Source organism: Babylonia areolata, chromosome 27, assembly GCF_041734735.1.
Source record: "Babylonia areolata isolate BAREFJ2019XMU chromosome 27, ASM4173473v1, whole genome shotgun sequence".
NCBI classification, from domain to species: Eukaryota; Metazoa; Mollusca; class Gastropoda; order Neogastropoda; family Buccinidae; genus Babylonia; species Babylonia areolata.
Window position 1 is genome coordinate 5,171,268 of NC_134902.1, and position 17,500 is coordinate 5,188,767.

The 17,500-nt window shown below is 44.3% G+C and overlaps 1 protein-coding gene across 1 annotated transcript in view; it reads left to right on the top strand.

Annotated features, from left to right (window-relative positions):
• LOC143301161 (uncharacterized) overlaps nucleotides 1-16,832 on the top strand; it is a 118,651-nt gene extending 101,819 nt beyond the window's left edge. The window contains exon 2 of the mRNA XM_076615242.1: nucleotides 14,242-16,832. Coding sequence (XP_076471357.1) covers nucleotides 14,242-14,825 — 584 coding nt within the window. The 3' untranslated portion in view covers nucleotides 14,826-16,832. The remainder of the gene's footprint in view (nucleotides 1-14,241) is intronic.
• Nucleotides 16,833-17,500: the final 668 nt, after the last annotated feature.

Genomic DNA, 17,500 nt, shown 5'->3' on the forward strand with positions numbered 1-17,500 from the left:
CAAACCACGTACAAACCACGTACAAACACACACACACACACACACACACACACACACACACACTCACATACACAGCCCATCCCCAAAAAACACAAAAAAAACAAAAACAAAAAAACAACACACATATACATAAACACCACACACACACACACACACACACACTAAACAAACAAACAACAACAACAACACACACAAAACAATCCCCAAAACATACAACACACGTATACATACAAAACACACACACACACACCCCACACCCAAAAAACACAAAAAAACAAAAACAAAAAAACAACACACATATACATACAAACCACACACACACACACACACACACACACACACACACACACACACACACTAAACAAACAAACAAACAACAACAACACACACAAAACAATCCCCAAAACATATAACACACATATACATACAGAACACACACACACACACACACACACACACACACACACACACACACACATTTCATACACTTGTGGTTTTTGGGTTGTTGTTTTTTTTATGAAGTACCAATCAACATAGAAAAAAACAAACTCCGCATCTTCAACTCCAATGTGATGTCAGTTCTGCTCTATGGATGCGAGACATGGCGGACAACACAGACGATGCAGCAGAAGATTCAGACATTCTTCAACACCTGTCTGAGGCGCATCTACAAGATCCGATGGCAGGTGAAGATCCGAAACGAAGATATGTGGGAGGGAGCGGGACAGGAACCAGTGGCCAAGCAGATACTGCGGAGGAAGTGGGGCTGGATCGGACACACCCTCAGGAAGCCAGCGTCCAGCATCACACAGCAAGCCCTGACCTGGAACCCGCAGGGAAAGAGGAAGAGAGGCCGGCCTCGCAACAGCTGGAGGCGAGACACCGAGGCAGAGCTGAAGCAGCAAGGGACCAGCTGGACTGGAATGGCCAGAACAGCCCAGAACAGAGTGCGATGGCGAGGGGTCGTCGATGGCCTATGCTCCACCAGGAGCGATGGGCAAAATGAAATAATGAATCAACATAGAAGTCTACAGACCTTCTGGAGAAAAAATGATCACGACAATGTGATATCAGTCTATCTATGTGTCGTACTCTCCTTCATGCACATTCTCTCTTTTACAAATGTGTGTGTGTGTGTGTGTGTGTGTGTGTGTGTGTGTGTGTGTGTGTGTGTGTGTGTGTGTACGGCCGAGCCCCCCCCGCCCCCCTTCTTTTCCTCCCTCTCTCCATTCCTTGCTCTTCTCTCACCCTGTAAAGTGTGTGTGTCTGTGTGTGCACGCGCTCGCACGGCTTTGTGTGTGTGTGTGTATGTAAGCGCGCGTGTGTGCGTGCATGTGTACGTGTGTGGGGGGTGGGTGGGGGGTGGAAGCAGACAGAAAGAGAGAGAGTCGGGTGTGTGTGTGTGGGGGGGGGGGGGGGGGGTCGGGTCAGCATTGTGGTCTCTCCGGATTCAGATAAAAGTGGCCCCACTCACTATTCATGGCGATCAAGCCGAGTTTCTCAAACCCCACAATGGAACGGTTTATCTCTTTCCAGCCCTTTTGCGTCCCGTCTCCGATGGGCCAATGAAGAAAGCTCTGTCCGTCTGTAACTGCCTTCGTGGCATTTCATTTGCTTCTGGGTCGCATTCGGTCGTTCACTTACCGAAACAGACTCTGCAGTTTCCGAATTTTAGGATGCTTTTTTTTTTTTCTACCGATATATTTGGACCGTATGGACAACTTGTAAACTCGTATCGACCAAACGTTACTTTGTGTGGTAAAGCTTGCCTTTTCGTAGTCTCTCGGTCAGTTGTCGCGGATTCTGGTTTTTTAAGTTTGATGAGGATATATAAGCCTGAAGAAAAAAAATACTTCACTGTTAACGTAGACCTACATCATGACATTACGAACAATGACGATGACATCTATAACGAGAACTAACACATATTGACCTGCGTTTTGATTGGGGATTAATGGTGGGGTATCAAAAAATATTTACTGAATGTTGTTGTTGTTTTTTCTGCTATCTTCCTTGATTTTTTTAAGGTTTTGTTTATTTGTTTGTTTTAGTTTTTTTTTTCATTTGAGACAGGTATTCTTCATCACAGACACACACAAAAAAATGTCTGGAAACCTTGACATGAACTAACGTCACACAGTTCTCTCTCTGCCATTGTTTGCTTCCTCGTAGATCCAACTGATCAATATCTTTTCATTTATTATTTTGTTCACAATTTTCAATTACCTGCCAGTGAATACAAGAAGTCTGACGTCTTGTATCTATTTATGATTGTTAATAGTTGCAACTAGAATCTGTAATAATACGGGGCGGTACTCCCAGAACGTATTTGTTCGTTGGAAATATACCCCCCCCCCCCCCCCCAAAAAAAAAAAAAAAAAAAAAGAAAAAAAGTTTTAAGCTTTGAACGAACGAAAAGGAAGCAACAAATCACTAAACGAAACAAATCGAATCAGTTTTCAGTTTCAGTTTCAGTAGCTCAAGGAGGCGTCACTGCGTTCGGACAAATCCATATACGCTACACCACATCTGCCAAGCAGATGCCTGACCAGCAGCGTAACCCAACAAGCTTAGTCAGGCCTTGAGAATTTTTTTTAAAAGAATAATAATAATAATAATAATAAAAGATTTTTAAAAAAAAATAAAAAAAAAATAGATAAATACATAAAAAAAGAACTACTACTACTAATAATAATATGTATAAGGCGCAAAAACTTGATGAAGTCAACTATAGGTGTACAAAAAAATAATATAATAAAATAAATAAATAAATAATAATAATATAATTTTTTTAAAATAATAAACGAATAAATAAATAATAATAATAATAATAATAATAATAATAATAAAATAGATAAATAAATAAATAAAATAAATCGAATCATACATACGATTACCGAAACGCTGAAATCAAAACAAACGTTTGACGCAGAACAATATTCACGTCCAAAGATGGTCACGCTTAGAGCTGTTTTTATACTCCTTCTGTTCACGACTTGATAGATTTACCAAGTGTATAACTAGCAATAGTACTCGAGATCTTAGTTATGAGCAGCGCCTGGCTCTTTTTATTATGCCTAGCCTAGAGGTTAGAAGGTTAAGAGGTGATCTCACTGAAGTATACAAGATCATGCACAATATTTATGATCCTTGTACCACCTCTTCCCTGTTCACTATGGCAAAATACGATAAAACTCGAGGGCACAACTTCAAAATAAACAAAACTATTTTCCTAACTAACCAGTTCCGCAAGTTTTTTTGTTTTTGTTTTTTTACTAACGGTATCATAAATCTGTGGAATAACCTTTCCTATGACACCATCAATGCACCATCGGTAAACGCCTTCAAAAATCACATGACAAAAAGTTTAAGGACCATGTATTTTCCACAGAGTTAAATCTTTACTGAGCTGTAGATAAATGTAGTATACACTGTGCCTGATTTAAACAAGGGTCTGTTCACAACAAGTGATCCAAAAGCACATAAATGGACACTGATTATGAGGGCAAAAGGCTTTTAGCCTATAGCCAAACATTTCTGTGATTCTGTGATAGATAACATTGACTGGCAGCGAAGTTTTCCACAGATTGGTGGATCGTCTGTGACGTCAGGTGCTATTTACGACATCACGTTTTAGGAAGGCTTGTGAAGTTTATTTTACGTCATTTAGTGTGTAGCCTTTGTTCATGGACAAATAGATGTGTCGTTAAGTTAGGTGTCGGAGACAAAATTGTTATCGCAAGTGCTTGAGTCTGTGATTTCCGTTTTGTATTTTCAGTTTTAGATTGTGTCGCGTCTTTATCATCTATATCCTGGAATATTCTCTCTTTTGTATTACTAAGCCAAACACAGAGAGAGAAACAGACACAAAGAGAACGAAACAGAAAAAAAAACAGACTGACAAAGTATGGGATTGTCGGCTCTCACTTTGGAATTCGGTTCCAAAAGGAACTGCCGGAAACGCAAGATTAACGCAGTGGAAATTTCTAGAAAGGAAATTATTAATCATCAGAAGGGATAAGAAGAAAATAATAACACACACACACACACACACACACACACACACACACACACACACACACAAAACCAACATCGCGAAGACTTCACGGATTTATCCCCTCTTTCCTCTTTCTGAAAAGGCGCCCAAGGAGATGAGAGATCAACGACTTTAATCCCCCACTCATTCATTCCAGCTTTCAAAATAACCATTTTCCCGAAGATGGATGCCACTCGGGCACAGAGCGACAGGGAAAGAAACACCATAAAGCTCACGAAAGCAAAACAAAACAAGAGAGGCAAGGCCTTCAAGACTCACTTGTGATAAATTACGTCCCCTAGCATTAATTACAGAGTAATTTCCCTTTTTTTACTATCTGCACCAAAAACGTTTGCAAAAATAAATAAAAATTCCATGCTTCGCAAAAGAAGTTCCTGTTTGAACAAAAAAATGATAATAATGACTCCTCTTGTTGTTTTGTCAGAATAAGAGGTCAAAGTGCCAAATTTAGAGAATACAAAAAATATAAATATAACAGTAAATGCAGTTTGCATATAATTAGGCTTCTTTTATTATTATTTTTTTTGTGCCCATCCCAGAGGTGCAATATTGTTTTAAACAAGATAACTGGAAAGAACTGAATTTTTCCTATTTTTATGCCAAATTTGGTGTCAACTGACAAAGTATTTGCAGAGAAAATGGCAATGTTAAAGTTTACCACGGACACACACACACACACACACACACACACACACAACCGAACACCGGGTTAAAACATAGACTCACTTTGTTTACACAAGTGAGTCAAAAAAAAACACAATAAAAAAAACGAAAAAACAACAACAAACAAACACAAAAATACTGACTAATTTCAACTGAATGAGGTGACAGGCAGAACAAAACTAATTCAGTAATTGAAAAGGCTTTCAAAGCTGTCCATGACCGACTTTTCAACACCACCGGTCATCTTTCCTTTGTATTAAAAAGAAATTAAACAATTTTTTTTTTTTAAAGGCGGGAGATCAGTGCGCATGCCCAGAGCTGAAATGTGCCAGGGGAGATTATGCGGAAGATGTTGGGAAGGTTATCGTGCAGTGGCAGACGACAGATGAGTCGTCCCCCGTTTCTTTGAGAGTTCCCCAGGCGTGCATGCCTCCGTTCTCATCTTTTGCCCATTGCCCGGAGGTGGGAGAATGTTCATTCACTCCTCTTTAAGATAACCCACACAAAGTAGTCTGTGATTGAGCAAAAATAGCACATTTCTTCTTGATTATTTTAATCCTCTCTCTCTCTCTCTCTTGTCCTTCCCATCCACCCAAGAAGAGAGGAGAAACGTTTGGGCGTCAGAGTTTCATTATCATCATTCATTGTCTTGGAGGTTGGTTCCCTTGAACCAAAAAACCGATTCGCTGCCGTTAAGGGGACGAAGGGGTGTGGGGGGGCAGAGAGCACGCGCACACACACAAACACACACACACACACACACAGAGAATCAGAGAACATCAACAAAAATCCCCCCTAGAAATGTGACAAGAGATGGATGGCATTTGGCGAACGGACGAGATAGAAAGAAACGATTTGTAAGAAGGCGCGAGAACAACAACAACAACAACAACAAAAACCCAACAAATAATTAGAAACATTCAACGACAACAAAACAACATTCAAACAAATCAGCTGGAGCTGAAAACATTTCCAGTAATTGAAAACGATCCCCCAGACCCCTTGCACCAGCAACCAGCCCCTGGCCCTCCCCCGTGCCCAGGGTGGTCAATTTCGACTGCGCATGTCAAATTCATCGACCTCACGCGCGCATCCCGTGCCTGTGAAATGACAAGAGATCAATGCACGTGCTCACAGTTCAATACGAGAGGTGGGGCGAGAGGGGGGGGGGGGGGGGGGGGTAGAGAGAGGCTGTTCAACTCCCACCATGGTTATCTCGTTGCAGCTGGGTAGTCCTCTCTGCCCCGCAGGCCAAGAGCGCCTCGGGTAATATCCGTTTTTAACTCTCTCCATACGAACGGCGAAAGAGACGACGTTAACAGCGTTTCACCCCAGTTGCCATCATCAAAATATTGCAAGCGGAAGGCTCTTAAACTGAAGAGGTGAATGTTGACAAAGATACCACTGTTCTGACGAAGGAAGCTAAAGGTTGGGTCATTCAGACACCCACTGGACATCCGAGGGGTCTGTGTAGAGGAGAAGAGAGGACTGGTCGTACTGAGTGAGTTAAACTGGGGAATCGTTGGGCCTGGCCTGGCCAACGGAGAGCCAATGGGGGGAGAGAGGAAAGTGTCAGAATGGTCAAGACGCTCATCTACCAATACAAGAGAGTCCGCGAGGGGTGTGGGTTCGAATCCCGCTCTTTGACGGGCGCCATAGCCGAGTGGTTAAAAGCGTTGGACTTTCGATCTGAGGGTCTCGGGTTCGAATCACGGTGACGGCGCCTGGTGGGGTAAAGGGTGGAGATTTTGACGATCTCCCAGGTCAACATATGTGCAGACCTGCCAGTGCCTGAACCCCCTTCACGTGTATGCGCAAGCATAAGAGCAAATACGCACGTTAAAGATCCTGTAATCCATGTCAGCGTTCGGTGGGTTATGGAAACAAGAACATACCCAGCATGCACACCCCCGAAAACGGAGTATGGCTGCCTACATGGCGGGGTAAAAACGGTCATACACGTAAAAGTCCACTCGCGTATATACGAGTGAACGTGGGAGTTGAAGCCCACGAACGCAGAAGAAGAAGAAGAATCCCGCTCTTGCCTTTCTCTCCCCAAGTTTGACTGGAAAATCAAACTGAGCGTCGCGTCTAGTCCTTCGGATGAAACGGTAAACCCGAGGCTCTGTGTTGCAGCACGCACTATGAGCGGACTGTAAAAGAACCCATGGCAACGAAAAGTGTTGTCCTCTGGCATCATTATGTAGCAGAAATCCACTGATTGATAAACAAATTATATATATTACATGTGCTCAAGACCTGACTAAGCGCGTTGGGTTACGCTGCTAGTCAGGCATCTGCTTAGCAGATGATTGTGGTGTAGCGTAGATGGATTTGTCCGACCGCAGTGACGCCTTCTTGGGAAATTGAAACTGCAACTCTCTCTCTCTGTCTCTCTCTCTCTCTCTCTCTCTCTCCGCAACTCTCTCTCTCTCTCTCTCTCTCTCTCTCTCTCTATTTCTCTCTGTATGTGTCCCTGACTCTGTCACACACACACACACACACACACACACACACACACACACACACACACACACACATACACACAGACTCCGTTGTCCCCCTACTCCCCCCCCAAAAAAAAACAACAAAAAACAAACAAACAAAAAACAGACGAGAGGAATTGTACCACTTCCCTGCAAAGGATGCTTTCACCTTTGCCCCACGAATTGAGAAAGGAGGGGTGGGGAAAAAAAACAAAGAATCACCATCCGTGAAATAAGAACAAACAGGAAAAAAAAACCAACAACAACGGAAGAGGATGAAGCTTGGTCTGAGCTAGCTGAAGAGAAGGAGGAACAGAAAGATGAGAAGGAAGGAAGGAAGGAAGGAAGGAAGAGAGAGAGAGAGACAGAGAGGAGGGAGAAAGAGCGTTCGGAACGGACAAATCTTCATGGTTTGTTTGTTTTTGTGTTGTTGTTTTTCTGTTCAGACGTCTCAGAGAGTGGAAGCGAAATAGGCTTTCCAGGACAGTGACCATGGCACTGGCCCCCCAAAAATCAAACTAACTAAAAAAAGATGTGGAATGTCCGGAGTGAGGGGTCTGTCGTCAAGGCTTTTCTTCTGCACACTTCTTTCTGTTCTCTGTCTTCCCCCCCCCCCCTTCTTTGTTCCCTCCATCAGGCTGGAGGGGGAGAAAAAAAAGAAGAAAAAGACAGCAAAACGACTGCTCAATTAGTGTCCTTCCTTATCCTGTCTAGACGGGTTCTCTAAATTTCCTTCTTCTTTCTCTTCTCTGTCTTTTTTTTTTTTCTCCCTTCCTTCCTTTTTTTTTTTTTTTTGCTTTTGTTTTGTTTTGCTTTGTTTTGTTTTTGTTTTGTTTTGTTTTGGGCCGATCACTATGTTTTTATATCTTTTCTTCTTCTTGTTGTTGTTGTAAGGGCAGTCACCAGTTGTCTCAGCGTTATTATTATTTAAAAAAAAAAAAAAAAAAAAAAAAAAAAAAATTTTTTAAAGAAAATTACAAAAAAACTGAGAGTGACAGAGACAGCAGGAGCGATATTATATATATATATATATATATATATATATATATATATATATATATGGGGGGGGGGGTATCGAGACAGACAGAGAGAGACGGACAGACAGATGCACAGACACAGAAAGAGGGGCCGAAGAAGAAGAAGAAGAAGACAAAGAAGAACAACAAGAACACGCAGAATGGGGAAAGGCGGTAGGAAAAACACAAAAAAAGGGGGGGGGGGGAGAGAAGCGAAGACTGCAGCATTCTATTAGTTCTTTGTCAGGGAACAGGACGGGCAGCCTGTTCCCGCCCCCCCCCCCCCGCCCCCCACCACCACCCCCACCCCCCCACACCACCCCCTAGCCCCCACCACCTTTATTTCTTTTCCAAACAACTCCCACGTCACCCTGGTTTCAGACAGCGGCGCCAGCCATCTCCCTCTGGACACAACTCGCTCCGGGCTGCCTCTCTTACAACGCCATCATCTCGGCAAGTGTCTTTACACGTGTCGGGCGGCCTTAAAGGTTACAATGAACCTAAAGGAGAGAGTCTTTATGTTTGTGGGACGGCCTTAAGGTTACAATGGACCTAAAGGAGAGAGTCTTTACGTTTGTGGGACGGCCTTAAGGTTACAATGGACCTAAAGGAGAGAGTCTTTAGGTTTGTGGGACAGCCTTAAAGGTTACAATGAACCCAAAGGAGAGAGTCTTTAGGTTTGTGGGACGGCCTTAAGGTTACAATGAACCTAAAGGAGAGAGTCTTTAGGTTTGTGGGACGGCCTTAAGGTTACAATGAACCTAAAGGAGAGAGTCTTTAGGTTTGTGGGACAGCCTTAAGTTTACAATGAACCTAAGGGAGAGAGTCTTTAGGTTTGTGGGACGGCCTTAAGGTTACAATGGACCTAAAAGGAGAGTGTCTTTAGGCTTGTGGGACGGCCTTAACTCACTCAGTACGGCCAGTCCTCTCTTCTCCTCTACACAGACCCTTCCGATGTCCAGTGGGTGTCTGAATGACCCAACCTTTAGCTTCCATCGTCAGAATTGTGGTATTCTTTGTCAACATTCACCTCTTCAGTATAAGAGCCTTCCGCTTGCAATATTTTGATGATGGTAGTTGGGGTGAAACGCTGTTAACGTTGTCTCTTTCGCCGTTCGTATGGAGACAGTTAAGGTTACAATGAACCTAAAGGAGGGAGTCTTTAGGTTTGTGGGACGGCCTTAAGGTTACAATGGATCTACACGTAAGTCTATACACTTGTGGGCCGGCCTTGAGGTTACAATTGAGACTTTAAGCGGTTGGGACAGCCTTTAGGTTACAATGGCTCTAAAGGCAAGAGTCTATTCACGTGTGGGATCGCCTTAAGGTTAAAATGGATCTAAAGGAGAGAGTCTTTACACTTGTGGGCCGGCCGTAAGGTTACAATGTATCTGAAGGCAAGTGTCTTACCGCGTGTGGGACAGCCTTAAAGTTACAATGGACCTACAGGCAAGAGTCTTTCGTGGGACAGCCTTCAGATTACAATGGACCTACAGGCAAGAGTCTTTCGTGGGACAGCCTTAAGATTATAATGGGCCTATAGGCAAGAGTCTTTAAACGTGTGGGACGGTCTTAAGATTACAATGGCCCTAAAGGAGAGTCTTTACACGTGTGAGATGGCCTTAAGGTTACCATGGACCTAACGGAGAGAGCGTATTTTCATTTAATGCTGTGTGAGAGCGTCAATGCAGAAAAAAAATGACGCAGTGTTGGTTATCATATCTCTTCAAGGACAGGTTCCAAAATAAGATCAGAACATATCCCCCTATCCCCTCTATTGTAAGTTAGGATCGTTCTGTCTATCGTCCTCTCTGTCGTTTTTGGACTATGACGCACGCTCAGTTTCCATTCCCAGCGGCAGAGAGTGTATTTTGATCAAGACGTGCGATGTGAGAGCGTCATTGCATAAAAAAAATGAGTCAAACTTTGTCCTCAAATATCTTGACGTTAAGGCCAGGTTTCCCAAAGAAAAAATCATACCTTACCACCGCCCCCTCCCTCCCTCGTCAATAACTGGGGAGTTTGGGTCGTTCTGTCATTCTCCTTGTCCGTCTGTCTATCCTTTATGGACTACAACACACGCTCACGTTCTTTTCCCAACGGGAGAGAGTGTATTTTGAGTCATACGGGCGGTGTCTGCGCGTCATTCCAGAAAAAAATGACGGAGTCTTGGTCCCAGTAGGGCCAGATTCCCAGATAAGATCATAACTTGCCACCCTAGCTTCTCTCTATATAATTACGGAGTTTGTGTCGTTCTCTCTGCAAGACTCCAATCCCTTAACTCACTCAGTACGGCCAGTCCTCTCTTCTCCTCTACACAGACCCCTCGGATGTCCAGTGGGTGTCTGAATGACCCAACCTTTAGCTTCCGTCGTCAGAATTGTGGTTTTCTTTGTCAACATTCACCTCTTCAGTATAAGAGCCTTCCACTTGCAATATTTTGATGGTGGTAATTGGGGTGAAACGCTGTTAACGTCGTCTCTTTCGCCGTTCGTATGGAGAGAGCTGAACAAGGAAACGTTCACAACACCTTAGCACTGAATAACTAGTTATCTGACATGAAGCTAATAGGTTCGTCAATAAACTGTGCGATTCTCTCTGTCGCTTTCTATGTATCTGTTTGGACAAGACGCACGCTCAAGTTCCTATAACGACTGTGTTCAAATTTGTTGTGATGATTGCTTTCAAGTTCTGATGATTCCACAGCCAAGAACTAATGGAATGCGACTTCTCTTTTACGAAGTCCTTTTAAGTAATTTCCTGTAATTGTATTTAGATTTTTTTTTTTTTTTTTTTTTCAAATTTCACCCTCATTTCACCCTCATTTGCTCAGTTTCCCCCAACCCTCCATTCATTCACATCTCCCACCCCTTCTAACCGATAATACTCAAATGTATTCATAAATACTTTGACAAAATGTCTTCAATCACCGATATGTGTGACGGGACATTAAGCAAAATTCCTCCGCCACTAATGGAATGCTTTTTTTGTATCAACCGGCGGATTAGCGGTTCAGTGACGTTTTATATTTGTGAATCTCTCTCTCTCTCTCTCTCTGGATAATAAAAAAAACAAAAAAAAACACCACCTAATATCTCTTCCCCCTCTCTCTCCCTCTCTTCCTGTTCCCTTTTGGGTGACTCTTCTCTCTCTCTCCCACGGACACACTTTACTCTGCTCGACGTCTTTATTTCTTTTTTGCTTTTTGCGTCATCTGTCTGTCTGTCGTCTTCTGTTGGTAAAACATGCAGGGTAAAATGCGTCATGAATCTGGCCTTTTTTCCCATTTTTATTGCACTTCAAGATGAGAAGTGGAGAGAGAGAGAGAGAGAGAGAGAGGACAGACATCAAAACGTTCAATGTTCTCAACAGACACACACAAACGTTTGAGCACGTAGATAAAATCCCTACACTCTCCAAAACCCTCTTCCTCCCCTACTTATGCCTCCCCCACCCACCCACCCACCCACCTCTCTCTCTCAGCCCAGCCCCCCCCCCCCCACACCCCACCCTCCGACCGCCCAAAATCACTCCAACCCCCCGACACACACACACACACACACACACACACACACACACAACACACATACGCCCGAACATAATAACCACTCCAACCTCCCCCACCGACACACACACACACACACACGAACATAATAATTTTATACGCGCGCGCACACACACACAAATGTCGGCCGATACACGCACGAGTTCTTGCCTCCACCCGACATTCCTTCTCCAATCACACACTCACGGACACGTAAACTTCTCCAGCGCTTCAATAACATCACATCGCGAGCAATCGCTGGAACTGTGTTGTTCTCAGCCATTCTGTCTTGTTCGCGTGCACCAGTGTTCGTTCGTGCGTCTCTATGTCTGTCTGTCTGTCTGTCTGTCTCTCTCTGTCTCAGTCTCTGTCTCACTCTCTCTATGCGTATACGATTATGTGATACCCCTTTCAGACAAGGGCTGTGGTCTAATCTGAATAAAATATTCGCATTTGCATTCTATCTAACTCCATGTATCTATTGAGCGTATGTAAAAAGCATCTAGAAAGCACTCAAAAGGTGAAGCGTAAATGTCACATAATGAAGACCAATGTGAATGCGCGACTCAGCTCTATATACACCTTATGAGGGGCTATAGCCTGTGTGAATAAATCTCTCTCTCTCTCTTTCTCTCTCTCTCTGTCTTTCTCTCCCCCCCCCTCCCCCCTCCATTCCCAATCTCTCTCTTTCTCTCTCTGTCTTTCTCCCCCCCCCATTCCCACTCTCTCTCTCTCTCTCTCTCACCCGTTCACCCTCTTACCGTCTCTCTCTCTCTCTTTCTCTCCCCCCTCCATTCTCTCTCTCTCTCTCTCTCTCTCTCTCTCTCTCTCTCTTACCCGTTCACTCTCTTCCTGTTTCTCTGTCTCCTCTCTCACTCTCTAATTCTTTCTCTCTCCCTCTCTCTCACACAAGCTGTCCAGGCAAAAGAAAGGCCCTAACAAGACACAACATCATTGCCGGTCGACAGAAGCGCACACCCCATTTGCTTCTCCGTCGAGGCGGCCAAGGTTCCCCCCCCTCCCCACACCCCCCTCCCCCACTTCATCAGTCGCCAATGATATTCATAAGCCCTCGCCAGATACAGCCCATTGGACAGGAGTTATTGATCACGTGCCGCCTCGTTTTGATAACCCCCCGAGACACGGCTTCTTTAAGGGGATCGGCGGGAGGGTGACGTCTCCGATAGCCGTGATCTGGTCGTTCTTGGGAGTGGGGTGTGGGGGGGGGGGGGGGGGGGGTTAACAGACAGAACTGACAATACTGTCTGAAATGGGAATGGTGTCTCCGTCGTTGGAGTGAGAACTGAATCTGTGTCCCCACCCCCCCCCACCCCCCCCCCCCCCCCCCCCCCCCCCCCCCCCTAAGTTGGCAACGTGAAAAAGTCCCATGACTGTTGCAGCATCGTCGCCCCCTTTTGGACGGGGTTTTGTGTTTGATTTTCTTTTATTTTCTCTCTGTCTCTCTGTCTCTGTCTCTCTCTGTCTCTCTGCCATTCTCTATTCGCTTGTGATGATGTAAATATAACGACACTTCCACTGTTTGTTTCATGTTTCAAATTTCAAGTTTCAGTTTTGTGAATGCAATCCGTAACTCTCTACAGAGAAAGAAATCGCCTTTGGCTATGATTAAACTGACCCCCCCCTCCTCCAATCCCCCATCTCCTCCCCCCCCTCCCCCCAAACAAACAGACAACGACAACAACAACAAAAAGAAGAAAATTTATGTATACATGTTGAATGACTGTGATTTTCGTGTATTGTTTGTGTTTTACACCACCAATGAATTTCTCGTGTTTGAGATGATAAAAGTATTATTCTGTATCCGTGTCTGTACCTGTGTACCGGTCCTTAAGCTAAACCCGACCTCATTCTCTCCAGCGTAAAGCGCCACCATCCATTGTCTACCTCCTGGTACACTTCCCACACACACTATTACTACTTTCGCTGGACGCTTTGAAGCAAGGTTTAAATTATCGTTATCATTTATGATTATTATTATTATTACTATTTATTTATGCTGAGCGCTCGGCTACATTTATTTATTATTGAAATTATTATAATAATTAGTAGTAGTAGTAGTAGTAGTAGTAGTAGTAGTAGAAAGGTTTAACTCACTCAGTACGGCCAGTCCTCTCTTCTCCTCTACACAGACCCCTCGGATGTCCAGTGGGTGTCTGAATGACCCAACCTTTAGCTTCCGTCGTCAGAACTGTGGTATTCTTTGTCAACATTCACCTCTTCAGTATAAGAGCCTTCCGCTTGCAATATTTTGATGATGGTAATTGGGGTGAAACGCTGTTAACGTCGTCTCTTTCGCCGTTCGTATCGTGAGAGTTAAATTAGCGGTTACACACCCCAAACAGCCCTGTCGTCTCTTCATTTCATCCAACATATATCATTCAATGCTTGTACAAACTCGTTTTCTTCCCTCGCTTCCATCCCACTGACCATGAATTCTCTCTGTGTGTGTTTCAGCCAGCAGCGAGGACGCCCCGGCACCAGCGGAGGCAGACGACAGCAACAATGAGGACGAGAGCTTTTTGGCCGGAGACAGCCCCATGTATTTGCCAGAGGAATTTTCGGACGGCGCAGTAGACCCTGAAGAAATCGAGGAACTTTTGAACCAGTACCCTGAAGAAGAAGTGGAAGCAGATGACGCCGACGTTGCTGCCGATAAGCGTGGACTGGAAATGCTCCGCCTGGGAAAGCGTCCAATGGGAATGCTCCGTCTAGGAAAGCGTCCAATGGGAATGCTTCGTCTCGGAAAACGACCCATGGGAATGCTCCGTTTGGGAAAACGCCCCATGGGAATGCTCCGCCTGGGAAAACGCCCTATGGGAATGCTCCGCTTGGGAAAACGCCCTATGGGAATGCTCCGTTTGGGAAAACGCCCCATGGGAATGCTTCGCCTGGGAAAACGCCCTATGGGAATGCTCCGTTTAGGAAAACGCCCTATGGGAATGCTCCGCCTGGGAAAACGCCCTATGGGAATGCTCCGTCTCGGAAAGCGCCCTATGGGAATGCTGCGACTGGGAAAGCGTTCAGAGTCCGATGTCTGAAAGGCATGAGAAGATCCGGTGTGAACTCCGAGGGCACCTTCTCAGGCGTAATGCGCAGAGACACTACTGACAGTTCACGAACAGAGGAGAACCTTCCAGCACTAAAATCTGAGACGCGTCTTGACTGTCACAGCGCGTTCGATTTTCAAGGACGTTTCACGTGAAAGGGGCTTTTCCTCCTCTTTTTTTTTCTAATAATTTTCGACAGAAGCAATAACTTTTAAACCTTTGGAAGACTTCGTATTTTCTTCGTATATTTTGCCTGAAGATATTTGATAATGTTCAGTGACATAACTTCCCCCCACACACACACACACCCACCCCACCCCCCCACATTCCCTACCTTCATATCTCTATCTCTGTCCATCAGTCTCTGTCTGTCTATCCATCTATATATCTACTTTAGTTGTTTATCGGGGTGGAAAAAAACCCAACAAAACCCCACAACAACACGAACATGAGAAAAAGTAAGCCATTGCTGTTGGATGTATTCTACTAGGGCAGGGCTGGAGGGGAGAGACGGTGGATGGCTCCATGGATGATGGGGAGAGGGAGGGGACAATAGGGAGAGGGTGGAGACAATAGGGAGAGGGTGGAGACAATAGGGAGAGGGTGAGAGTGGATACAATAGGGAGAGGGTGGAGACAATAGGGACACAATAAGGAGAGGGTGGACACAATAGGGACACAATAAGGAGAGGGTGGACACAATAGGGACACAATAAGGAGAGGGTGGATACAATACGGAGAGGGTGGGTGGAGACAATAGGGAGAGGGTGGAGACAATAGGGAGAGGGTGGAGACAATAGGGAGAGGGTGGACACAATAGAGAGCGGGTGAGAGTGGATACGATAGGGAGAGGGTGGACACAATAGGGACACAATAAGGAGAGGGTGGATACAATAGGGAGAGGGTGGGTGGAGACAATAGGGAGAGGGTGGCGACAATAGGGAGAGGGTGGACACAATAGGGACACAATAAGGAGAGGGTGGACACAATAGGGATAGGGTGGATACAACAGGGAGAGGGTGGAGACAATAGGGAGAGGGTGGAGACAATAGGGAGAGGGCGGAGACAATAGGGAGAGGGTGAAGACCGTCTCCAGCTGTTTCGTGTGTGTGATCTTGCAAAGAACAGGTGGGAGGCGGGGTGGGGTGTAATTAACACAAGTGGAAAGCAAGAGAGAGAGATGTAGCGTTTATGAATCAGTCCGCACACTTCGAGGTTTCCTTTAGATATTAAAACTGAAACAAACTAAACACCACCGATTGTTTGTTTTTATTTTTTCAAGAACCCATCAAAATATAACTGTACCTTACATCTAACATTTGAATTTTTCAGTATCGTCTATTTGAACGGGGAAAAAATGGTTTACCTGCGCTTTACATAATGTCTCAAACAAACAAACAAACCAAAAAAAGATCCGCTGGCCGATTTCAGCTTGCGGGCACGTTTCGAAAACTATGTCGTGATGACAGGGCATGTCACGTCTGTTATACAGGCAGCAGACTGCTAAAAAGACATCCTACCTCGATTACGTACACGCTACAGTTTGGTAAAGACTGGAAAATAACGCTGAAATCATTTAGCCAGTGTCCCTCTGCTGATTTACGTATGCAGGAAACACCAGGTCACGTCCATCATCCTCTTACCCTACCTCCTCCTCCACCTTTGATCTCGTCAATTAAGTCGACTGATTAACACTAAAGGCTAGTTTTGATTTTGTTTTAAAAAAAAACTCGGTGATTATTAAAAATTTTACTAAAACGGAATCATCTGTACATATCTCCGAAAAAAAAATTAATGTTATGAATATCATTAATGGAGAGCAAGGATGTATTCGATCTGTGAACTGTCCCATAACTTCGCTGATAAAATGAGAGAATGGTTTTTGGTAGGGGCGTTTAATCCATGAAACCTCAGAAAGACAAGTCTAGTCTGCCTCCTTTCTTGTGTCTTTATGGAAACCATCGCCGTCAGTGACAAATAATAAAAACTGAAAAAATACCGTTTTGATATCTTGTGTGTGTGTGTGTGTGTGTGTGTGTGTGTGTGTGTGTGTGTGTGTGTGTGTGTGTGTGTGTGGTGCACGAGCGAAACTGTGGATACAATAGGGAGAGGGTGGAGACAATATATATATATATATATATATATATATATATATATATATATATATATATATATACGTGTGTGTGAATTCTGTCTTTCTGTCTTTATCATACTTTGCTTCTGTTTTATTTTTTCTTTCTGATTCAGGTTTGTGTGATGTGTTTGCTGCTTTCTCTTTCTCTGTCTCTGTCTCCCTCCAACACACACACACACACACACACACACACACACACACATATATGTAGATATATAAACTGACCCAGAAACGCGCGAATTACTCCCTCACACAAATAGGATCACTATCAAACCCACATGCCCAACAAGACATTTCAAATTTGCCATTGACTGTGAAACAATCACACACCAATTTATGAAAACAAAAGAATATTCTGTTGCACAAAAACGATGAAACAAAGACAACGAGAGAGAGAGAGACAGACAGACAGACAGACAGAGAGACAGAGAGGGGTAGAGTGCAAGGGAAAGAAAGACGGCGACAGAGAGACGGAAGGACTGAGACAGACAGATACGGAAAAGACACAGACAGACAGAAAGAGAGACAGACAT